Here is a 24639-nt window from a genome sequence, read left to right as displayed (position 1 = left end):
TTTGGCGTCACACAAAGAAACTTCTTTTTACTCCTCCAGCTCATTAATATATTGTCATTTGGGAGCAATTTCTTAACTAATTTCTGTGATATAACATGACTCAACCTGCAAAAGAGCTTCAACCAGCACTGCATTTCAGCATTTATCAATACTCTTGGAACCCTCAGCTGTTAAATTAATAGAAAGGGTTGAAAAATGCCACAGGAGTCAGGCTGTGAGGTTAGGTAACCCTAATTCATTTCACAGCTCATAAAGAGCATCAATGCACCGCTGAGTGGGGATTGTCCACCATGGACTTCCCAGACGATTCTGCTTTATGCCTCTCTGTTATCTGAAATGGCCATAAAAAACACAGACTATGAAATAAACGTGATGACCAACACAACCGCTGTTAGGAAGTGAAGACTGATTTGATGGAGTCTCTCTTCCTCTGCCCCCTCTGGCCTGCAGCAGACATGGGGAGGAGGGCTGCTTGGATATGCATCACAAAGGCTTCCTGCAGTATTGATCTGCAGTGGGTTAAGGCAGTCTATCAGCAAATGTCCCTCTCTCTGGGAAAAACAATAGAAGATTAAAAACACACAACTTGCCAGGCGGGAGGCTGCTGATGGGCCCTTATCTGGGCCCAAAGGTCACTGTGTGCAGATATAATCCACTTTCACTTAACAGCTTCATTTAAGGCACCTCACATGCAAATGGAGCTAGGAGACAGAGGCTGGTTTTTGACATTTTTTCCCCCCTTGAGACCATTTTTACAGGCAGGAACCTGCAACTAGCAGACGTCTGCATTTTCTTTTTCTAAATCAAGAAACTAGCTCAGGCGTCTTTCAGTTATCTGCATGTCGCGCAATCCAAGACAAAAGGCCCTTAAAAACACTTTAAATCAAATCATCATGTAGTTTAAAATATCTAAACTGACACTTACAAGAGACACGTCATGCTTACTGTGTGCAACTGGTAACGAAAGCCTCAGCCATGCTACTGTCCACCTTCTCTTTTACAACAAGGATGCCCAACATTGTCTTGTTACTGAAAACACAGATTAAACTACAGTAGTTTTATATTTTATTGAAATTTGCAGAACAGCAATTACACATAAGTAACTCACAATGGCAACAAGAAAGCACACATAACCAGTAAAAAATAGCTGCTCCACAGTTCTGTTGACTATTCCAGTAAAAAAGATGAATGATATAAACATATCTGTGATCTATATGTCATTCAATTCAACTAAACTAAACACGACTACCTTAGAGTGTCTATCAAGACCAACCCTTCAAATATTTCTGAAACACGTTTAAACCCTTTGAAAAAAGAAACACAAACTGCATAACTTGTGATCAAAATGAGAAATATCAGTGGAAATCAACACTGCTGTCTGCAGTGGGGTCAGTAGAGGTCTTTAGGCTCGCTGAACTTGCGCTTCTTCTTAGTCACGGAGGCAGCTGACGATTCCTGGCTGCTGAGAATGTCATACTGAGAAACCTGAGAACAGCAGAAGAATCATGCTGCTGACATTCAGTAAACCACAATATTTCATGTGTTTAACGGGCAACATCCCACTCTGAAAAACCATAGTTATCAGGGCTGACTCATCTGTGAAACAAACAGGTTTCCTACGCATTTTCCGCATCAAAATTCAGCCTAAATCTGCACAGCACATCTTTTTCTGTCCAGGTTCAGCTGTTTCATTATAAATCAAATGTTGAGCTTTTTCCAAACTGAGTCGCGGTTCGTGTGTGGTTCATGTTTCCACCAACATCTGAACAGTTTTTGTTTTTTCCTTCCCCCTTGTCCTGTTCAGCATTATGGCAGCAGAATTGTAGTCTGAATACCTTTGATGCCAAACAGATTTGCTTTGCCAAGGGAAGTTTTATAAATGTAAAGCTCCCCTTGATGCCCATTTATTTATTTCTGTTTACAATATATAACATGTAATAGAACTGAACCGGACCGAGGGACAAGGAAAGAAGAAGAGGAAAGAAGAGGAAACAGAACAAAAACAGAAACAAAAACCAGACAACCAGCTGCTACACCTGTAAAAAACAAAACAGACAACAATCCATGGCCTCTGAGGGGAATACAGCCTTAGCGCCACCAGGAGCACCTGAAAGCAGACAAGCAGAGAAAAACAAACACACAAACAAACAAAAACAAGCACAAGAAGCGGCAATCGCATACAACACAGCTGTGGATATAGATGACCTGAGACGACATGATAATACATCAACTGCTTAGCGAGCATGCTACTGGGCTAATAAATGTGTGTGTGTGTGTGTGAGAACATGCAACACCCATGGCACAGGACCTACATGATAACCGTGCTTAGTTATGAGTGTATAAAGTGTACAGAGCCACAATCCACAGCCCCCCCCCAGCAATCAGAAGCAGGCAGAGAGGGCCACAAGACCCAGGCCACCAGCAGCCCCCACAGAGCACAGAACCCAGGAAGCCCACCGCAGGGACAACCAGGCATCCACCCAGAAGACTGCAGAGGAAGCCCCCGGACAGAGCCCCCATAAGCATAGGGCAGAGGCCCTCCGAGAGCCAGGGGCAACAGCCCACCGACCCCGCCAGGCCCCAGCCGCCCAGACATGGACCGTGCACTGGACCCGGGCCCCAAGAGCCCGAGCGCCCCCAAACCCCCCGGCAGAGGCCCCACCCAATACCCAATGAACAGTTTTAATGATTTACACAAAAGTACCAGTTCATTTTCTAGACTTGTTAAACATAAAAACTGTTCACTAAATAGCTCACATGCACGTATAAATGCACATGCAAAGAGAATCATCATGTAGAGCTTTAATTTTCACAAACTCATAATCATATCAAAAAATTTGTCTCAGGTTCAAGTTAACAAAGGCTGAAAGGAGGTTATCACCATTTTTTCCTTCACTGCTGCCGGCTGCTTGCTCTTCACAGTCACGTTTGTCTCCTGCCCACACACACAGACACACATGCACTTCTGAAAAGCTTAAGAACATGATCTTAAAAAACACATTCCTAAAAATGCATGTTAGATATAGTGTGTTACATGTATACCGAAAAGCCTCACCATTAAAGCTACTGACAGATGGAGTGAATAACATTAAACATCTTATCACAGTGCAATATTCTGCTGGGAATGTTTTGGGTCCTTTGTGTGAATTCATGTGCTGCTAAACATTATTTTAGACCTCATGGCACCTGTGCTACTGCAAACAGCACTGCCGAAAATGACTCAGGAACAAGACCTTACACTAGATGGTCTGAAACATGCCAGGTCCATGGAAATCCACCAGCAGCAAAGCTGTGACCGACTCTACAGGACATCCCCAGAGGTCATATGTCCGCATCTATTTTAGTGGCACGAGGGAGCTCCAGAATACAGTACTGCACAGGTGGTCTTAATGTTGTGGCTCGTTGTTATTGTTGAATAATCATATTTATATGGATGATTTTACTGTAAAAGGGCTCAGGTAAGGGTAAATCAATTGAAAGGAGTTGCCTTAAGGAAACATGTAACTTTATTTAGGTTTAGACACTGCAAACTGTAAAGAAGTGGATGGATACAGCGTCAGTAACTTACACACATGAAGGCAAAGGCAGCATTTTAGGCTGAGGTTGTTTTATGATGAAATAAAGAGTACAAAGAAACCTGGTGGCTGCTGAGTTTTGAGTGGTTGACTGACCGTTGTGGACTTGATTATCCGTCCACTTCTGGTCCTCTTCAAGCCCACCTCCATGTCAGAGGTTTTCTTCACAAGAGTGTCCACCTGACAGGGGCGAGACGTCCGTAATGCAAGCGACCTTTAAGTGCACTCAGAGTGGCTTTTTGCTTCCTGTCTGAACAGAGCTTTAAGCCATTCTTCACATCTGACCTGCTAGATTCATTTATTTGAATTCACAATCACATCCTCAAGTGAGTCAAAACCTACCAACATAGATGTTTTTAGCCAGTGATTAGGAAGAACTTATATTCTTAAAACCTCAACACCAGTTTCCACTCAACAAGAATCAAATTACACCAAGCTACAACTATATATTAACTGGATTCTAGCTTTTTTCAATGTGGAAGTCTTGCCTGCTGCAGCTGTGAATCACTTTATGTGCATCATGCTCATCATCTGTTAAAGTAGGTTTAGTTTTGTCATACACACCTCGGTGGTTTCCTGACAAGTCTCGATCTTCTTATGACAGCTCAGCTGGATCTCTTGAACCATGAAAAATAGATACAAAGATGGTTTCAGTCACATTTGATATCACAAATCAAATTTAAAAGCACCTTTAAAGATATGCACATATTTCTTAGTTTAATAACTGAAAGATAATTAAAATGACAACAAATGGCTACATTAACATGTTAAACTGACATTAAAAACCTCTTCAGCTGAATTTCACACTTTATGACACAGCCCTGCTTATTCAGGACCTAGTGATGTTTGCAGTGATGCAGTCATGTTTGATAGGTCAAACTTTCTTAGTTCACAGACCAGACTGAACCCCGTAGACGAAATCATATGTCAATTACCGTTGCTGTCCAGCTCTGTGTTCTCATCGTGAGGCTCCTCCACTTCTTTGGAGACATGACTCTAAAGGTTAAAACATGTTATCTGAACACCACAATCAGAAAATGCCAACACACTTGCCACAACAACAAAAGGCTGAACTCATCACTCTGACTTGCAGCCTTCCTTTAGGCAGTTCCCCATCAATGTTGGTCATTGGGCTGCTTAATGCTCTGTCTACTGATCCAGATAATACCTTTTACTCAAAAAATGTGACCCCGACAATGAAAATCTTTCATTAGAGAACATTTCCTTCTGATCAAAAGTGGACAGCTGTAATGCTTTTTTCCAATACAAAGTACAGTATAACACTGTACTCCTTGCTCATTTTCTGTTTATCTAATTTTTGGGGGGTTGTATTGTAGGTAGTACCATATAACTATTACTAACTGATACTTTTTTGGTACTAGGTCTGAGCTACCCAAGCTGATATCATACAGTGACGTGGAAACACTGCAGACTGATAAGAGAGGATCATCGCCTGTGTGTGTGAATGAAAGCATCTCTGCAGCTACGTGCACATACTGACAGACTTCCTTGCTCTATGCAGTCACATAAAGTCTGGAACACAATTTACAATAAATCAGGGATATCTCATTTGTGCGCACTGATTGCATTTTATGTGCCCAAGAAATTAATAGGTGGCACTGCTTGGAAAAAGAAGCATGAGTGGAGAGGTCCCTACTCCCCGTGGCCAATTTTAGAGAATGTAGTAATTTCAGGATTTTGCTGCTGCTGCTGCTGTAAAAAGTTGTTAAAAGCCAGATTAAATCAACAGGCCTTAAGACCTAAACAGATCAACTTGCCATCATCACAGACAAGAAAAAGATGGCATTAGCAAAAGAATGAGAGCGTCAAGCCTCTGCCAGCAGCTTCTATATGAACCATGTTAGAGATAACTTGTGTTACAAGGCTGCCGGCTCTCATGCAAATGGAATTTTTCACATGCTCTCACATCACATGTCTATCCTCTCAAAAAGCAAACAAATTGCTAACTGATAACCTGGAATCTCAATGCATGGAAAGACAAGTCAGAGCAGGCAGCACCAAGCACTGTGTCTCATGGTCCCTCTCAAAATATTTGCCCAGTTGAATTCTCAAGGATGCAAACCGTGATATTTCTAACAATTAAACTGCACGTAGAGATAGCAATTTATGCAATCCCTCAATGTTGTTATGCAATGATCCTTTTGCCCTGCAGACTGAAAAAATGCCTTAATGTCCGAGTTGTGCTGTGACCTGTGTTAAGATGCTGTCTTCCTCGATTTTTAGAGCCCACTTCTCCCTCACAGGAAGGCTCTCGTCCACCTGCAGACATTAAGCACCATGCATAGGTGTGAATGAGCTCTTATAAGTGTCGTCTGCTTGTTTAGTCTGTATATATGGTCGCACTTATATAGCACCTTTCTAACCTTACTAAGGCTCTATAAAGCACTTTCCTCTTCCAGCTATCCACAAACACACTCACACAGCACTTGTTTTTATGTATTTGAAGTCCATATATGCATTTTTAAAAAGTTTTTATTAACTTTCAACAATCATGCTCCAGTAAACATGTCTGGGCAGTGTAGGATTTTACTGTCTTGCCCGAGGACACTTCAAAACACAGATGGAACATCCACTGTTTGCAACTTGTCCAGCTTTTAGTTTGCAGCTTGTAATGTGCACACTGAGCACAGCATAAACAATTCATGCAAACAGAGATGTAATTTAGTCTTTTCTATCCTGCTATCTTACGATTCTGTTAACTCACCTGCTCCAACCTCTGTTTCTCTGTGGCCATGTCAAACTTCACACAGTGGAAAGGGGTGACAACTTCACCCATGGTCAGCTTGATCGGCTCCTGCTCAAACTCCATTGTGTCGCCGTCTGCCTCCCTGAAGCCTGGTGGCTGGTAATTCTGAGGAGTGACTTGAGAAAAGGCAAAAAGACGAGGAAATATACAGACAGAGAAGCCAACAGCCCGACAGAAACAAACTTAATATGAAAAAGACACACAGAGGACACATTTGGTCATTTCAAATTCTAATGGCTGACAAATCTCAACCATGTACACACACGCTGTCTGATAACCGGATAAAAGCGCCTTTGACCCTGTGGCCTAAGTGTTAATGTACAAGATTGCTGATGCTCTATTAAAGATCCAGTTTTTGGGATGTAGTGACATCTCTTGCAAATTGCTACCAAATGAATACATCCCCACCTCACCCTCTTCTTCCAGGCTTCTGGAAGAAAAACTGGAGGCCACAAAAGGCCAGCTCTTTAAGAGCTAAAATACTGCCACGGCTCAGGGTTCAATTATTTGTAGCTACGCACAAAAAAACATTTACAACATTGTTCATTTAGGCAGAGTAACTAACTACAGAAAAACATGTTGTTCATACAAATTCTCTATACTACATCTGTAATTTACTATATTTATAGACATTCATACTCAAATAAACTAATTTTATGGCAATTTATTTCATGCTGTACTGGAAGAAGTCATTGTTATTATTATTACTCTTTGTTTGTGTCTTACCATTGTCATAGTAAGCCAGCTTCATGTTGAGGCAGACATTTTCTGGCAGAGGACCCAGATTCTGCATCAAAGTGTAGAGCTTCCTCACCAGCAGGATGCTGGCTTTCTTAGTGTTTCCACACGACATTGTGGACACCTTTTGGTTATTTTTGCTGATGAGAAAGACGGGCAGAGAGAGAAAATGAACCATCAGATCAGGGAGCTTAAATGTGCCTGTCATTTCACTTGCTTTTCAAGGTTTCCACGGTAAGTCAAATATAAAACGACTCTTCTGAAGTGAGTTCTGAGGTGAAACAACTACTGTGCATGTTGGGTTACAATGTGAGTCACATCTTACAGCTGCTCAGCTGACATTTTATTCGACTTCAACTTATCACCCAAAGTTAAAAGAAGACGTTGACAAGGTTAACTGAAGCATCAACTTAGTAATAATCAGACAGAAGATGTAGTGACTTCTTTTTATGTCAGTGTAAGCAAACCATCAAGCATGAAAACACCTTTCAAAATCCATTTGTGCTCCTCTTGCAGTGTACTGGATCCTAAACTGGTAATACTCAGTCACTTTCTGAAAGAGCAAACAAGATGGTTGCTGCACATTAGATTTAAACTAATTATTATGACAAGCAGATTGATCTACAATGGCATAAAGACAACCTGAACACTACCTGTGGGTCCTCTGGGTCAGTATAAATCTAAAAAAAGAAACAAATTGAAAAATACGAGCATTAGAAATATTTCTGGATTTATCAGGAGAAGACTGAACACTGTAAAACATAATCTTAAAACTCAAGACGACATGTTAAATGTTAAAGATTAGCATAACAATACTCACTGACATAATAACTGTCCGCAGCTGGTAGAGGACAAAACAGCAAAAGAAATTTGACTATATTAGCTACTTTATTACACAGCCATAAAGCAAAAAAGTGAGTAAATTAAGTTTGTAAAGCTCAACTAGGTGCACGTTACAAACCTGTGTATGGATGGAAAAAAGGCTGAATGTGACTTACGTATTTCTTCTGGATGGCATCAAAGCATCCCTGCATCCTAGAATAATTAGAAAATAATTTACATATTAACTGCCAACGCGTTTTTATATTCAGTGATTAAATCACTTAGCTCAATAAGCCCTGAATCATCATCACATATACGGCCACGAATTATTGCACATCACAAGTAAAAACAGAGTTATTACAGCTATTTCATCTAAGAAAATACCCTTAGGATTTAAGTGACAATAGAATTAAAGCTGAACTTAACTGCAAACTGTACATGCTACAATATACACACATTTAACAATAATTACAGGTAGTATTTTTGTACACCTCACCTTCGAATAATTTAAAATGTTTTTAGACAACTTTATGCATACAGGCTGTTACTGAGTTCTTATCAATCCCCCTGCTCTCCTTTTCTATTTAAATCGAATAATAGCTCAGTGTAACATCACTGACCTAAAGTGCAAGAAATGTAGTGATCAATAACAACAATACAATAAGAATAACTCATATATTGTGCTTATTCTGTCATATTTGTTTATAGCCTGTGAATGTCTTCTTATACTTACAGTACTGTAATGTTGCAGTGTTTAGCCCCAATAAGTGTGCCATTCTAGTCTGTCAAGTATGATAAAATCTATTTTACTCAGAACCTCTCTTTCGATTGAAATTATGTCCATAAAGATGAAGGGCATTATGATCGACAGCTCTGGCTAACAAGTGACAAGTCGGTGTAATTTACCACTGAAGTATCTGAGAAGCACCGGGACAGTCCCGCTCCTCTTTAAGGATCATCACTTGCTGATCTGTGAGAAAAAGGGAGGTAAGAATGTATTTGCAAATGCTAAATGGAACAGATAACAGACAAAATGTTCCATATGTAATCAAACCTTCTACATATTTGCTCCCATAGGCTCTCCCTGGGAATATCCCCCTGAGATATGTGATGCCCGAGACCGCGATGGCCAGCAGCCTCTTTACAACAACAAGGGACTGCTGCTCAGACACAACCTCATTAGGTAACAGCTGATTAGCCTGCATGAGTGAGACAAAGAAATGCTTACTTGTCTTAGATAAAGAACCCACATTCTGCTTATTTACAAGTTCAAAGAAACACGTAATTTCTCGCACTATAACAGCATTTCTATTCATATGCTGCCTGAAATTCTCTGCTTTAGCTCCACTCTTTTCCCTTTTCTGTCACTGAAAAGTTCAATATGCTGACTGGTCAGAATTGGATCAGTAAAGTGCCTCAAAGGCACTACCATCATTTTTGGAGTGGGGTCTAGCTTCCTGCTCATCAGCAGCAAAGCTAGAATCCTCACCAACACCATCATGAGATTCCAATTCCAATACTTTGACTTTGCCCTCTGACATTCACACTTGGTATCTGCCTATCTTTTTTCTTGATTGTTTTTGCCTGCATTGCGACTTAACCTTTATTGTGATTACAATCATGCAAAGTCACTTTGAGTTATACTATCTTCACCTTTTTATTCTTACAGTGAGCTAAAAAAAAACAAGTACAGATTATGGAGTTAAATAGTTAAATTAGATTATGTAGTTAAATAAATAATCAAATTTTGAATATTATTTATTTAACTCATTTAGTTTCGGAAAATGAGAAGCTGCTCTGGGGCTTCAAAATGCAAATGATTAGTTTGTTGATTTCTGAATAAATGGAGCATTCATCTTGCAATGAAAAACATATTGTTCTGACCTAGCAGGGGTTTTTCATTGGCCAGTTAGCAGGTTACACGGTTGAAGGGATGAAATGTGCCTGACAAGCCCTATTATAACCAAAAACCAAATGGCCTCAAATACTTTACAGAGATTATGCAGTTTGAGTGTCTGGTGTGTCTAATTAAATGTGTCATATAAATCATTTAGGTGAAGCACAGCTATAATGTGAACACTATAACGAACATTAACATAAAAAACATAGTTCAAAGAACATATTTTCAGTCTAGTTACATTTACTACTGTAAGAGTGCAAAGATGTTTACTCTTATGTAGTAAAACAGCTAACTGCGCTTACAGTATCACAAACTTATCGGGTGACATTAGCCTCTCAAATTAGATTAACTTTACCTGTGAAAGTCTCACTCGTTGCGCACATGCCATTGCTTTGGTGGATACAAATTATAAATCTGCAAAGAATAGAATGAAATTAAGAGTGAATGGACGACTTGTAAAATAGATTTTAACAATGTAGAACCACGATGCTGCTGTAAAATATACCTAGCTAGATTAAATTTAAGCTAGCTACTAATACTAATTAGCATAAAACTACTTTCTGAGACTAAATACAGGCTATCTCCAAATTCAACTGTTAATAATAAAAGCATTTTTAAATCAATACAGCAAAATTGTGTTTCATAAAAGATCAGAGCGCTAACCTATATGTGTTAGCTTTATGAACTATTACCGTTAAAAAATTAACCTCAATACATTGCCGTATGCCGTTAATTGTTTGATTGACGGGCAATAAACGGCTCACCGGGAAGAAGCCAATCACAAAGCAGGGACAGTAACCTGAGGCAAAGGCAACAAATAATAACACCAATTGGCTGCTGATCCTCTAAGTTAAAGTAATATTATCGTGTTCATTCATCGATGTGACGTGATCAAATCAAATTGAAAACAAAAGAGTTTCACTGATTTCATATATTTTGTGTTGTTTAGCTAATTTGTGTTGATGCAGCGCTGCGCGGCCCCTGAATCTTTTTGTAAATCTATTGGTCGATGGGCTGTCAATCATGTAGAGCAGCGCGATAAACTATATTCCATTGGCTCAATGTGAAGCAGTACCTCTCTTCTATTGGTTACTGTATTTGTCAATTACAAATGCAACCGCCCCCTTTTATGATGATGTCACATCTAGTTACGCCATTTTTGTTGGGGAGCAGTCGTGTTCAGAAAAGCAGGATTAGGTCCAGTGCAGGTACGTCTTACGGTACCTCGTTTTAGCAAGCCTTTTAGTTGTCTGGCAAACAGGACACTTGCTTATCCAACACATTCAGAAAATGTCGTCAGAAAACCTCGACTCGGACACACAAGTGGACTACGAGGAGGAAAAACAGGTGGGTTGCTGATTGCTAACCGCCGAACATGCTAGCTAGAAGTAGCTAATAAGAGTTAGCACAAATGAAATGTTTGCAATAAGCTAAGTGCAGCACCAAGCAAAGGGCAGTTCTCAGAGTTCTCTGAATAGCTGTTTGTTGTATAGTGAAAAGTATATTTGTAACTGTCAATCGATTCAGTGGACCCAGCCTGTGTGTCACTTTGTTTTGTCTCTTGCTTTTGCCACTTGGCTTGTGTCATTGGTTGGCGAGTCAACAGCAGCTTGGGCCTCATTGGTCTGTACTGGGGGTTCTCGAAGCGTGCCCCGGGCAGGCTGCAACCTCTAAATAATACCAAATAATACTTTATGTTTTAACTTAGTTAACTTCGAGTAGTGACGATGTTTTCATTTTGCAATTGCACAGAACACTGCCTAAAAGGCTCATGATTTCTAGATTCCCAGTGACAATGACAAACAGCAGCAGTATGCTCACGCATCTGCATACAGTGCCACTAACAACATTATTTGGACCAGAACGTCGCCAAATATCAGTTGACATCAGCATAGGTCAGATTTTTGTATTTACTTCAGTCAAATTAAATGTTTTGAAACTTGTCCCAAACGACAAAGAATTTGGGCCTGAAAATATCAAAACAAACACAGAACTGTCACGAGAAATGTTATTTAGTTACATAATGACACACATTTATGACAGATGTTGATATTGCCTGGCCAATTACAAGCACCTGATTTGAGCAGGTTGGAAAGTTTAGAAATCGAATTTTTTTTTTTTAACAATTGTAGTGCATTGAATTTATTTATGTTCCTTTGACAAATATTGCATTTTATGGCTATTAAAGAATTAGAATTATATAACTCTTTCTAAAATCTTTGTCAAGAAGTCTCAATTGGCCTCTGAATCATAACACGGCCTAAACCATTTTAAATTTGCTTTGATTTTCACCAATTGTTGAGATGTATGTTACAAATGTGTCATTAAAACGTGTGTGTGTGAAACAATGCATGTACATAGTCAACTTTTTGTTGGAGTTGATTGTTTAGCAATGTGAAATACAGCCTCATTGAGGTGGCGGAACAAGCAGATACTATACCACTAAGTCTATTAAATCAGATGGTATTGAACTATCAAATCCAATTGGGAAGCTAGCGGAGAGAAATTTTTTCAGTTCTGCGCGTATCAGTTTGAAGCTGCAATAGTGAGCCCACAGAATGTGTTGTTGGATATTGCAGTTTCCCTGCATTGGGACCGAATATAGTAACTCATAAATTTCTTGCCATAGACCCAAGTGAATCAGCACACTCTGTGCCACGCGTCCCCCTCCTCCTGAGGGAATCTGTTCATCCGCTTCTGTGTCCTGAGTCACATTTTATCCCTGCCCCAGCAAGCTTTACAGACTAAGAGCCCTATCTCATCTGTATAGGCGAAGTAGGTATAAACCTTGTACTGTCCGCTCTAGGTATATTTGTAAGGAGTGCATAAATGGCTTTTGGAGTTTGGCCTATGTAGTCTTGTGTGCATTTCACAACTTTGTGTTGTTTGTTAGGTTTAACATGCAGTCAAAACAGTTGATTCCCAGTTGGGAGTGGCCCACATTGATTGCGTCAGTATTTACCTGAAAAGGATGTGGATGGCTGATGTTTTACCAGTTTGGCTGGAATTAGTTAGCAGAAGCAACACCAACACTGGCATTGTGTAAATAAATTGCCTCATCAGGCTCCTGCAACCTCCATCTTTAAGTTTAAGTTTCTTGACCTGAATTCCAAGTTTCTATTTCTAAAAAAAAAAAAATCATATGATTTACTCAAGAAAATTTTTTGTTCATATTAACTAAAGATAACAATTAGTAATGATTTTGTAATCTTATGTGATTTAGCAGTTAAGAACACTGATTGCTTGTCATGCTTAAAAAATGGAATTATATGCACAATGTACTTCAATATCTTTATTCTGTGCAGTAATTGTTTAACACAATCAGATTTGTTGAAAGAGCACATGAGGGTCAGAAATGATTCTTTATCAAGAAATATAATCTTTAACACAAGAAAGCAAACACAAATTGTAAATTTTGTCCTCAGCAGAAGCCTCTAAAGATCCTTTTTTTTTTCTTTATTCATGTTTGTACCTGACGTGTTCTTCTTCAGCTGCTTCCTCACAGACGTGGTGGTGATATAAGAGACTTCTACAGGGAAACATTCATGCTGTGACTCATGCTATCATAAAATATTTTCAACTCCCCACAAGTCATTGTTATACAGTTAATCCCACCTCACAGAAGGGGAGTAAGGTTTTCACTTTAAGTGAAGTGGTCTTTTGCTACACAGTAGATTGCAATACATTAACTTGGGTGTTTTTGTAGAGGTGCCAGCATTTTTGTAACTGTGGGATGATAATGAATGAGTGCCTGTCACATTAGCAGCTGTTCCATTTATGCTTAAACTTTCCTAAGGCCATATCAGCTAACACTCTGAAGGGTCGCTGTTCCCTGCAAAACCTTTTTTTTTTTTTTTAAAAGTCCATTTTTGTCTCATCTCCACAGGACTCTCAGGAGAAGAATGCAAACCCAGTGAAGGCAGAGGAAGCCAAGCTAAAGGCCAAGTACCCCGGCCTGGGCCAGAAGCCGGGTGGCTCGGACTTCCTGATGAAGAGACTACAAAAAGGGGTGAGGGACTAGGGTTTGTCCACGATAAAATTAGTTACAAGATTGTGTTTAATTTAAAACTGGTCAAAGATTTGATGTCCAGAGAAGTCATAAATCAACTAGACCTAAAGAATATTGAGAAAGATTGCAGCTGACTTGTTGAGCTGATTCTTGTACCTCAATCAGTCAAAATACAGACGGTGTATCATGAACTTATCTCAGCATTTCATCTTAAACATAACCGATAGTGGTTACATATCCCATACAAAACTAAAAATAAAGCAAATCCATCAAAGCAAGAGATAGAAATATTTCTCTCCTGACCAAACCCTCGTAGACTGGAGTGCACTACTTCTACATTAGCAGCATTTGAAATACACCCAATTTTTAATTTCTGAACAGCGGAGCAGAGCATCTCTCCCTTCTCACTTTTCCATGACTGGAAAAGCTGTAGCTCTCTCCACCTCCACATACTATACATGCTACAGAGAACTTGCACCTCTGGAGGTTGCTGAAAGTCATTCTGGGAGATGTGGCAAATCACTGGCTGGGAGTGGGAGTAGCCGAGGCAGGGTGAGGGAAAGGGCAAAAGAAATTGCAGTATTTCATCACAGGATTACAAGCCTCATCAGAGAATGATTTGGTAGTTGCATAACTTCAAAGTAAAATTAATTTAACTTTGAACATAAAGATATGGTGATGTGGCAACCCATGCTCTGTTATTGATGTGCGAGCACTGTCCACAACAGTTACTGTTAGCTTATCAAAGTGTTGAGCCAAAGCTGAGAGTATTGTTTGTCTTTCGTCTTTAACAGCAAAAGTACTTTGACTCGGGCGATTACAATATGGCCAAGGCCAAGATGAAGAACAAGCAGCTTCCTGTGGCAGGACCTGACAAGAACCTGGTGACTGGTGATCACATCCCTACGCCGCAGGATCTACCGCAGAGGAAGTCATCTTTGGTGACCAGCAAACTAGCTGGCTAGCCTTCCTCATCTCAGAGGCAGCCTTGATCCCCCTGGGACTCCAGGGAAATGTCCCTCCTCCACCTCACCTGTGTTCCAAATATGCCCCCCCCCTCCCTCCTTTCGCTTCCCTTTTCATCCCTAGGCACCACTGGCTTTAACATATCGGGCAGAGTTGTATAAGTTAAAACTTCATTTGCTTGTATGTGGGCGGAGTGGGGTGGGAGGGATGGAGGTTTAGGTGGCTACAAGGCCGCAGCTCTCTGCCTTTCCACCACGCGCAGCGCCGTCCCCACTGCGCACTCTGCTCAACCGCCTCCCTCATATCTTGGTTTCAGTGTTCCAAGATGCATTACAATAGGTGTGTGTCATCAGGCAGGGTTGGGTGGGGTGAGTTAATGCACTTTGTATTCTGTATAGTATGTATTGTTTTTTGTTTTTGTTTTTGCATCCTGAATGACACCAAAATAATGAGTGTAAGGGAGTTAGGAACCATGGTTGCAACTTGTTCTTTCATTTTCACGCTCCTTTTCTTTGCTGGTGGCTGGCTTCGGGGGAGGTGTTGGAAAGAGTATGTGAATAATACCAAATCAATGAGGGGTAGCTGTTTAGTTTTAGAGTGATTTAGCATTCACTGACCCTCTGTTGGGAAAAGAATGAATCATACTTTATAACTCACACTTTGGTCATGTTTTGTCGATTATAACCTGAGGTCAACTGCTGCAGCTCAGCCAAATGTGGATTTAAAACACTTTTTTAGTCTCTCCCCACTGATGATGTCTTACTCCCTTTGCGCCTGTTCTCTCTAAATATGCTGCATGATTGTAACATGTAACAGAAAAAAAGAAAGTTTTTTAACAGCAATGGGGCATCTGCTTCGTGAACAAAACAAACACACAAAGCCCATATTTGTTCACCGTCACACTTTGTTCCGTCGCATTTTGCTGTCGTGACAATCCATTTACATGCGCTCGTGTTTGCAGCCTATGGAAGGGCCGGCTCAGTTTATCCTTGACTTATTTTTTTAAGCCTGAGAGGCCAGTTGGTCTCTGAACTCAGTCTCCTTCCAGTTGCTGTTAAGTTGCATCAAGGTGTGTGTTTACTATGGGCCTAAAAGGTTTATGAGGGATAGAAGCACCCTCCATGGAGGACATGCTTCTGAAAATGATACTCACACAAGCATGCTGTTGGTGACCAGCTTGGCGCTTTGAGGAGTTTGCATGGCTTAGAGATGTGGTTGTGCTAAAGCAACTCACATCGGATTACATACTTTGGTTTCAGGCTTGGAAACTCTTTGCATTAACAACTGAGCCAAAAATCCACACTGCACCTATCAGGCCAAAAGTCTTTGGATACATGTTCAATGTTACTGTTGCTATGTAATCATGTGGATGACATTGCATTGCAATGAGGCAGACTGCAGCCTCAGATGATCCGATGGAAGATAGACTATCCACAAAGGTTTTCTCCCTGTCACCTTTGAAACAGGGATCCAAACACTGCTATCAGCTTGCTGTGTCCAGCCATAAAAGTCACATTGAGATAACAAAAGTTACCAGTCATTGCCTTCATAGTTGTGTTTGGCCACAGCTCATGTGTTGTAAGACTTGTTTGCAGTTATTCTGAAATGTTGGAGATAATTTTCTGCGCGTTTAGATGTATGTTAGATATGTCATGTTCACAGATGGTTGTTTCTTTGACATTCTACCCTCTTTCATAGCAATTCATAGTCTTAGACACTATACAAAAGAAATAAAATCCATTTTACTTCTGTATAACCATTGCTGGAAAATAGATTTATCTCTACTACCAGCTTGTAGAATAATTTTTACTGACACACTACACAGACTGATCTTTGATCTCAGGGGTGTCAGAAGGTAAACAGCAGACAACCTGATAAGCGCAGCTTCAAAGAGCATCACAGGCTTTAAGAGGGACACTGCATGTCTGCAGGAACACACTTAGCAAAGCAGAAAGAGATTTTATAACACGTGGTGAGGCGGCAAAGTGTGAGTATGTACGATATGCAAAAGTCCCACCTGTTACTGTGATTCAATCTCTGAAACTGCTCAAAGGAGCGATCACCACATCTCCAGACTTCACACATTTAAGAATCTGAACTGGATGACTGCACTCACTGAGAACCGATGTATATAACTGTTTCAGGGAACCTTCCCAAGCTTGCACTCCACCAAGTGGGCTAGGTGATGGGGCACATGCACCACTGCGTTCACAACCTCACTTCAAAATGTGTCAAATTAGCAGTGGGTGAAAGAGAACTGACCTGTACATACATGCTTGTTATGGTGCTGTATGAATGCAATGCTTTTCTTCGTGTCAGCTGTTGTAAATAGACCTCAACAGAAATGTTTGGTTTCTCACTTGCTTTTCACTCTTTCGTTGCTTGAGCTGTTTCTGATTCGATGGTTCCTCACTCCTTTGTGATTAACACTACTTCTGCTGTATTTCAATGTATTGCAGAGGCTATGTGAGTCTGTATCATATGAAAATATTTTTAAATGCTGCTGATTCAAAGACAAATCTGAGATGATACCCTGTAAAGAACACCTGTCCTGATTCTGACTCCCTTCTCAAGCATCTCAATTTCAGAATTGTATAGCTACTGCAGTAAAACCTGCTTGCTTTCAACCTGTGTTTAATGTAATGTATAAAATTACATTTTAGAAATGTATTGTTGGATTTGACTCTTTTTCTGTGGTTTGGCTAGCACTGAAAATGTGAATCTTACATTCTTTATGTATTTTTGATTGGCAAGAACAGACTATTTAGCATTATTTGGCTTACAAGAATACATTTTATTGCTTTCAAAATGAAAGTTTGCTAAAAGAAATGGATTAAAATGCTAAACGTGTTCGAGGAAACGGTGGACAGGGGTTCTTTAGTGCTACTTGATATTTGGCTTTGCACAGAGCAGTTCAACGAGAGGAAATGGCGGGTTTTGCTTCAGACCCAACACAGGGTGTCTCGTTCAGATATATGTGCCAGAATGTATAAAGAAATTACAGGCTGTGTGCTCTGAAGTACTTATGTGCTGCTTTTACCTTCTGTTTTTTTTTTTTTTTTCTTTTTTTTGTTGTTTTGCAAGTAATTGGGGTTTTTTGTTTGTTTTTTTTTCTCCTTTTTCTTGTGTTCTCTTAATGCATAATTGGTGTATTTCATCCTGGCCTAAGACGACTGCAGGGAAATCAGAAGCACCCTTCTTTCCAAGATGAAAATGAATAAGAATATGGTTTACATGATAAATAGGATGACTGGGGAATACAGGAATGATTTTAAGACTTCAGAAAGTACTGGGGTACTTGGATTGTTTCAGTTGTGTGGGAGATGGTGAGAGGATTTTTGTCAGTATTTGAAATAAACTTTTACATTAATAAGACTTCATTTTTGTTTTTCGTCTGTGTCAGGTTGCTGTACCTGGTTCTTAAATAAAATATGTATTTTGTAGATATTTACATGCACCCTCAGGAGAAAAGATCCCACGCTGACGTCATAGTGAGTGAAAATGACAACGAACTCATATTTGGCCACTAGGGGGAAGCACAACCATTTCTTTGTAACATGACGCTGATGGAAACAGAAAGTTCGAGTAATTTCTAACATTCCCTTTAAAGAAATTATACCATTTTTGGTTGTAAAGAGAACTCACTGATTTAAATGATCTCGCCGAAGAGACGTGCTGCTTATAACATGAAATAGAATGTGTTAGTACAGTCTTAAAGTGATGCAGTTGTGGTCATGTGCCCTACAACATAGCCTATTACAGGAAAGGTTGAATAGGTTGCATGTTTTAAAGAGGAATTCGTTGTTAAGTTAAATTAAAGAACTAGCAATGGTACTATACGTTATGTAGAACACAACAGTGTTTGCAATTAAATAAATATGGTGTTTAGGAAAAAATGTATTTAAACATGAAGATTAAACTATAGTTAGTGTAACTTTGACCTTTGTATTGCTGTCTTTAGTGTGATTTTGGGTAACGTTGAGTGCTAATAAGAAAATTCCACTTCCTTGCACATATTTTCAGTTTTGATGTAATGGAAAAACACAGAACCCACAATTGAATCTCAGTCTTTGACAGTGTATATATTCCTAGCTTCAGAATCACAACGATTTTGCATGGCCAGACATTTCTTCTTTCCTTCTTTTAAAAAATAGCTAAAACGGTGCAAACTGAATGGAAAATTTTAGGTTTGAAGCCTAAAAAACCTTGCTTTCCGTGAGAGTGCTTTACGTAAGAATAAATCATGCGTCAACGTCACATACGTCACACTGACGTTCGTATATAAATAGCTGTCAAACACTCCTCCGTCTCTTCACAGTTCGCATAAGTAGAATGCCTGTGTGGTAGGCAAAAAGCTAGCTCATTATTTAAAATAGGCTAGCATCGGAATTTGAGAACTTAATTCTCCAGTTCCCAATTGATTATACCTTTTAAGCAAATTATCAAAATTAACATGTATCCCATGTCGAATAGGACCGTAGGCTGTTTTATTGTTCCTCAAAATGGAGGCTCGGATGTACAAATGCTCCTCAGACCAGGACATTCCTACATGCAGGTTGCAGTGAACTCCTCGTCGGATCCTCTCAAAGTGAACGACGGGTCCGTCGATATCCCAAAACGACCGACGAACCTTGGAATGGTTTCGTCCAAAGGATATCCAGCTAAAAGCTATCGGGAGGTCTGCGACGGCACTGATGATGGCTCTTTGCCGTGCACACCGGAGTTGCATTCGGACAGTGAAACAGACGTTTCCAACGGTCACGCTGGGGATGAAGTCTTGGATAATGACACGAGGCAACTAATAATCAGCTTCCTTAGAGACTTTAATGGACTTTCAAAATCAAAATGGTGTGAAAGCAAGGCTCTATCAACAATGAGAAGAGTCGTGGAGAAGGTTTTGGACAAACATAAATACGCATACAATGGTAAGTAGCCACCATTGTGTGAGGATTTTTACAGATCGCTCATAACCTTTGCCTGCGTCAGTCACGCTGTTTATTCGACACAGACGCCATTCTTTTGGGAATACTGGCAAGTGGAAGCCATTTTAACCCTAAGTAAATGAACAAGGAAGTGAGACGCGATTAACATCATTCAATCAACCATTTGTGGAGCGGCTGTAGTTCAGGATAAAAAGCAGTTGCCTATCAATTGGAGAATCAGCGGTTCGATTCCCAGTGTCCCCGGACTGGTGTGTGAATGTGTGCGATAGAGAGAGAGAGAGAAACGGCTGTATGTAGCCTGTGACACAGTTCAAATGAGACGTGCTGTGTGAGTGAATGTGGTTTGTAGTGTTAAAAGCACTTTGAATGGGCGGAAGTACACCAGTCTGACTGATTATGTAAATTGATCTGTTGGTCTCACTCACATACTGCCATGAATGTGCATACAAAACAGATTTCTGAAGTAGCATGTAATTTTTCCAGGTATGATCAACAAACTGTCGTTGGACAAAACGGGAGAGGATATGAAGTTTGTTGGGGAAGTTGCCCAGAGCCTCTTCGCTGACAGGATCACCAACTGGGGTCGCATCGCCAGCCTGGTGGCCTTTGGGGCAGTGGTGAGTCAGCACCTGAAGGAGAGGGGCAGGGAGAACTGCGTGGACCTGGTGGGCCAGGAAATATCCACATACCTCCTGTCTGACCAACGGGACTGGCTGGTCAAAAACAACTCATGGGTGAGTTTTGGCTTATGGTTGAATGACAGGAAGGTGCAAAAGTCTGTGTCCTGTGAGCATTCGTTTTAAACGCTAAACTTAATCCTATACTCCTCTTATTGTGTTTTCAGGATGGCTTTGTGGAATTCTTTCAAGTAGCAGACCCCGAGTCAAAAGTCAGGAACACACTTATGGCCGTTGCAGGAGTTGCTGGGATTGGGGCGACACTGGCCCTGCTGATCAGGTGAATTTGTTGGACTATCAGAGACTTACTGTTGGATGCTTCTTCTTTTACCAACTTCAGCTTGTGTTTGGACTTTGGAAGATGGAAATAGACATTTGATACTGGTGATGGCATTGACCCAGTGTTCCCCCTCCCACATCTGTAAAATGACTTTCCGCATCCAACCTTGGAAGAATAACATATTTAATATAAATAAATTTTATTTTTCTAATAAATGTAAAATGTTTCTATACAAATCTTAAATGATTATGGGATTCAGTTCACTTGATTTTATTTTTTCTTTCTCATGAGAATCTAATCCTGATTGTGTTTACTCATTCACATATTTCACAATTCTCTAGTAGCATCACTAGGCCAAAGCAGAGCTTTATTTTCTCCTGTCGTGCAGTCATGAAACCAATTTCCCTACAGTCCATCGACCCTTTGTATGGACATTTCAATCAAGTAATGGGTAGATGGAGTGGATTTGCATGATTGTAGTACTTCCTCATTATGATTGGATCCATGCAAGGATACAAGACCATCTACATCCTGGACTTTTGGCTTAAAAGATCCTGGACAGCTTGAGTCTGTTGGAAAAGACTTGACAATGATTTAGCAAGGACTGAAAGTATGCAGATTGTGCTGATCAGTTTCAAAGTTGAAAGTCTTTTGCAAAGGATGTCCTTCAGACAGACAATGATGGTTCAGATTCAGGTGTAAATGAATTGGGGGGGGGGGGGTTTAAAAGTATGATTTTTTTTTTTTTTTTTTTTTTCATAGTTTTAACCTGTGACATTACATCCCTACACACTGTTGTGATTAAAAAGAACAACATTCTCACACCTATGCACTTGTTAACCTCTGTTTATTCATTACCACAACCCAAAGACAGCATTGGATGTTGTTTCCTAGAAATTTTAAGCTGTGGCAGCACCTCAATCGCACCGAGTGCTCTGCTGCATCTGCAGTTGTTGCAGTGCTAGTGTGTAGATATCTGCAGAGCTGTTGCACCAGCAACACTGAACTGGGGTGAAAGCAGTTCATAACAACCTCAGACTTGCATAACAGTGTCTACTTCCTGAGTTTGCAAGCATTGGCTACCTAGAAACTGGTGATTTAATCAAATATCCTAAATATAATTGGATGCATGTTTGTGTCCTTTTTCTGTTTTATCTTAAACTCATTAAATGATCTATTTAGGTTCTACAATCCTATAGTTCGCTCTCCTGTCGCATTGTTCATGTACAAGTTTTTGCATTTGCTGTTGAAAACCTTAAATCTTGCATAGACCCCATCGAGCCTTGAGCAGGAGGATCCTTCATGTGTGGCTTCATCCTTGTTTGTTCAGATTCTGCTGTTGTCTCGGGTTACAGTACAAACACAGCTCTCATCAAGGTCTTTTGAGGAAATGGAGAGCAGCCTCTCCATGGTGATGATCCACAGCGGGCTTTCTTAGTCAACGCCTGAAGTTAATGATGTTGGCCACCACCTAGGTTACTCATGTATGGTTCATTGTGAAAAAGAACCCGGCACACAATGGGGGAATTGGGGCTGAGGCAATTTCATAGAGCAATTTGCATCATCCAGAGTGGCTTGGGGTGCAGAAGGCGCACAGCGTTACAGTGCCGGGAGGCTGAATGTGCAAAGGGAAGTCATTTAATAGCCTTGCTGTTATTAACCAGGTTGAGAACTACATTGTGTGTATATCCACGTTATTTTTCTTCTCCCACGTATTGACCTTAAAATGTTTTCATGTAATACAAAGTCCTCAATCTGTATGAGGAAGGTGGTGTTTACAGGCTATCCATCATATTCTGGTATGTTGAAATAGGTGGTAAAGGTGGATAACTTGCATACACTTACAAAAACTTAAGCTGTGTCATGGCTTACAATACCTTTTATTCTTAGGCCTAAGTAATAAACTCCAAACTGAAAATTAAAGGACTAAAACGGCTGTAGATTTATTCTTTTTTTCTTTCCTAATACAGTCTTTTCACATGTAATTGTGCAGCTACTTTACCATCAGAGCAGTGTAGCTGCAGAGTGGAAGACCTGTAGAAACCCTGCAACACATGAAAACATTCCTCTCGTGGGATTTTTCTCAAGGAGTGGTTTAGACTATTGTCTGCACACACATAAGGGAAGAATGTTTATCACATTCAGTATTCATCATGTGTTTTGAACTCCACAGCTCAGGAATAAACTTAACCTGCTCAGACAGACTATTGGGAGTTCCTGGACATCAAGTGAAAAAAGTACTGGTTCTCTGCTGCTTCTGGAGAAACTGATAAGAAAGACTTAACGCACATAAGAGAAAGTACAAAAAAGTTTCAAATGCAGATAACATTTCACCATCTCATTGCTCAAATATGTCTTTTCTCTGTAATTTCCTGTGTAGCTGACCCTCAGTAGTTTAGTAACTTGAGCTTAGAGGAACTGCTTTTCTGACAGGGCATTGGTTGGATGTCTCTACTTCTCCGTAGCAACAACACGCCCATAATTTTAAAAAAAAACGCAACAGTTTCTGGGAAGTCAGCTGACGCACAAGTTAATCTTTGAACCAGAGTAGTCTGCTTGCGCTTGTTCGTCAGAGGCTCCAAATACTCAGAATTCTGGCCCTGACATGCAAAGATAGGCTAAGTTTTCACAGTTTGCAGCATCACTGTGCAAAAGGGAAACAGACTTTGTTAGATTAAAAAGTTGAGTACTCAAAAAAGAAAAAAAGAAGAGTTTCTGGAGCTGCTTCTGTGGCACAGAATTAGAAACTTGCCTGCTTACTTTGAGCTTCATAAAGAGTCTTTAATAAAGTTTTGCTTACAGCCTTTGAGTATATCACACGTTTACATAACTGTGCACGGCACCCTGAAGGTAACTGCTTAAGCCTTTCCATTCAGTAGAAGTTCCTTTTAGTACAACATGTTTGAATATGTCTCAGGGAATTGGTGTAAATAAGCATTAGATTTGCAGTTTTGTGTCTCTGGTCGGAGTCACAGTATTGGTTTCTATGCCTTGCCGTACTCTTCCAGACTTGCATTTCACGCTGTACGACTCCCTTGACTTGTATCTTTTTGCGCAACTGGGGCCCCATCAACACCTTTATCTATGTTAAGCCAAACTTCCTTGGAATTGGCAATTAGAAACCACAGTTTCCTGTGTGTGTTGAGCATTTTCTCTGAACACACAAACCCAGTGCAGCAGAAAAGTGTTCACAAAAAGGTCTCTGCCAGAAACCGCCACAAACATTGTGTTCCTTGTTATGGGGGCCTCTCTTAAATTGTACACAAGCCTTCCACTCATTCGTACAGTTATCTCTGAATAAATGTCAACACGTTCTCCTGTTTAACCTGGTTTGGAGGCAAAGCAGACGGATTGCATCCTTGGCCCTGGTAATGTTGTGTAGTTCTGCCAAAGCAGCACAAGGACTGATCAACTCTGAGCCCAAATAACTGATGGCAGAGGAGGTCAAACTGCTGATGTGATGTTAATAGCGCACAGATTCTACGTCTGTTCACTTCCTCAGAAGTGTATACGTTGTTAAAAGTTACTGTTTTAATAATTATTCTTATTGACCACTTACGTTACAAGAATAAAAAAGCACTTGTTTTTTACATTTTTATTTTTGAATTATGGTTGAAAGTTGTTTTTTTTTCAGCCATTTTACAAACCAGGAAGTAGCCAAAGGTAACACGCTTCCGCCGAAATTTTGGGCCAACTGCTTTTTCTTGCTTTCGCAGTATCACGCCGCTCTCATAAAGCATTCACTCATGTTCCCAGTTCAACGTCCATTTCCACAGCCCTCATGATCTCACTGTTGTTGAACAATGTGGTGAATTGTTAAAACGTCCACAGTAAGAAAGAAAAACGTTTGAGGAGAAGTTTAAAAAAGAATTGGAGATCTGAGGTCAAATGACTCTGATTCATCTGCCTGAAAGTTTGAACATTAAACTCTTCTTGGTGATTTGATACTTATCTGAGATCAA

General features: G+C 40.2%; 3 protein-coding genes across 3 annotated transcripts; 2 read left to right on the top strand and 1 right to left on the bottom strand.

The window, feature by feature from the left end:
- Nucleotides 1-1128: 1128 nt before the first annotated feature.
- On the bottom strand, nt 1129-10190 carry hormad1 (HORMA domain containing 1). Its single transcript, XM_072393727.1, has 15 exons — nt 10158-10190; nt 8957-9101; nt 8809-8872; nt 8079-8115; nt 7901-7921; nt 7734-7760; nt 7566-7633; nt 7069-7220; nt 6301-6458; nt 5787-5855; nt 4511-4571; nt 4140-4192; nt 3672-3755; nt 2882-2908; nt 1129-1485 (listed from the first exon to the last, which is right to left on the bottom strand). Exons 1-15 carry the CDS (start codon nt 10188-10190, stop codon nt 1390-1392), a joined length of 1095 nt encoding a protein of 364 aa, XP_072249828.1. The 3' UTR covers nt 1129-1389.
- A 760-nt stretch (nt 10191-10950) lies between these two features.
- Nucleotides 10951-18152, top strand: ensab (endosulfine alpha b). Its single transcript, XM_072393715.1, has 3 exons — nt 10951-11149; nt 13689-13811; nt 14606-18152. Exons 1-3 carry the CDS (start codon nt 11093-11095, stop codon nt 14774-14776), a joined length of 351 nt encoding a protein of 116 aa, XP_072249816.1. The 5' UTR covers nt 10951-11092; the 3' UTR covers nt 14777-18152.
- Nucleotides 18153-19085: 933 nt separating this feature from the next.
- Nucleotides 19086-21389, top strand: mcl1b (MCL1 apoptosis regulator, BCL2 family member b). Its single transcript, XM_072393730.1, has 3 exons — nt 19086-19702; nt 20204-20454; nt 20565-21389. The coding sequence occupies exons 1-3, from the start codon at nt 19231-19233 to the stop codon at nt 20679-20681; spliced, it is 840 nt and encodes a 279-aa protein (XP_072249831.1). The 5' UTR covers nt 19086-19230; the 3' UTR covers nt 20682-21389.
- The last annotated feature ends 3250 nt before the right edge of the window (nt 21390-24639 follow it).

This window comes from Leuresthes tenuis, unplaced genomic scaffold (genome assembly GCF_036924035.1).
Source record: "Leuresthes tenuis unplaced genomic scaffold, fLeuTen1.0.hap1 SCAF_10, whole genome shotgun sequence".
Classification (NCBI taxonomy): Eukaryota; Metazoa; Chordata; class Actinopteri; order Atheriniformes; family Atherinopsidae; genus Leuresthes; species Leuresthes tenuis.
This window is presented reverse-complemented; position numbering and strand designations above follow the sequence as displayed.

Coding starts and splice junctions, on each gene's coding strand:
- hormad1 (XM_072393727.1), bottom strand. CDS start 10,190: ATGGCATGTGCGCAACGAGTGAGACTTTCACAG. Junction 7,761..7,900: donor TGCGGACAGTTATTATGTCA/GTGAGTATTGTT, acceptor TTCTTTTTTTAG/ATTTATACTGACCCAGAGGA. Junction 4,193..4,510: donor CACAGAGCTGGACAGCAACG/GTAATTGACATA, acceptor TCATGGTTCAAG/AGATCCAGCTGAGCTGTCAT.
- ensab (XM_072393715.1), top strand. CDS start 11,093: ATGTCGTCAGAAAACCTCGACTCGGACACACAAGTGGACTACGAGGAG. Junction 11,150..13,688: donor ACTACGAGGAGGAAAAACAG/GTGGGTTGCTGA, acceptor TCATCTCCACAG/GACTCTCAGGAGAAGAATGC. Junction 13,812..14,605: donor TGAAGAGACTACAAAAAGGG/GTGAGGGACTAG, acceptor CGTCTTTAACAG/CAAAAGTACTTTGACTCGGG.
- mcl1b (XM_072393730.1), top strand. CDS start 19,231: ATGTATCCCATGTCGAATAGGACCGTAGGCTGTTTTATTGTTCCTCAA. Junction 19,703..20,203: donor ACATAAATACGCATACAATG/GTAAGTAGCCAC, acceptor TAATTTTTCCAG/GTATGATCAACAAACTGTCG. Junction 20,455..20,564: donor TGGTCAAAAACAACTCATGG/GTGAGTTTTGGC, acceptor TTGTGTTTTCAG/GATGGCTTTGTGGAATTCTT.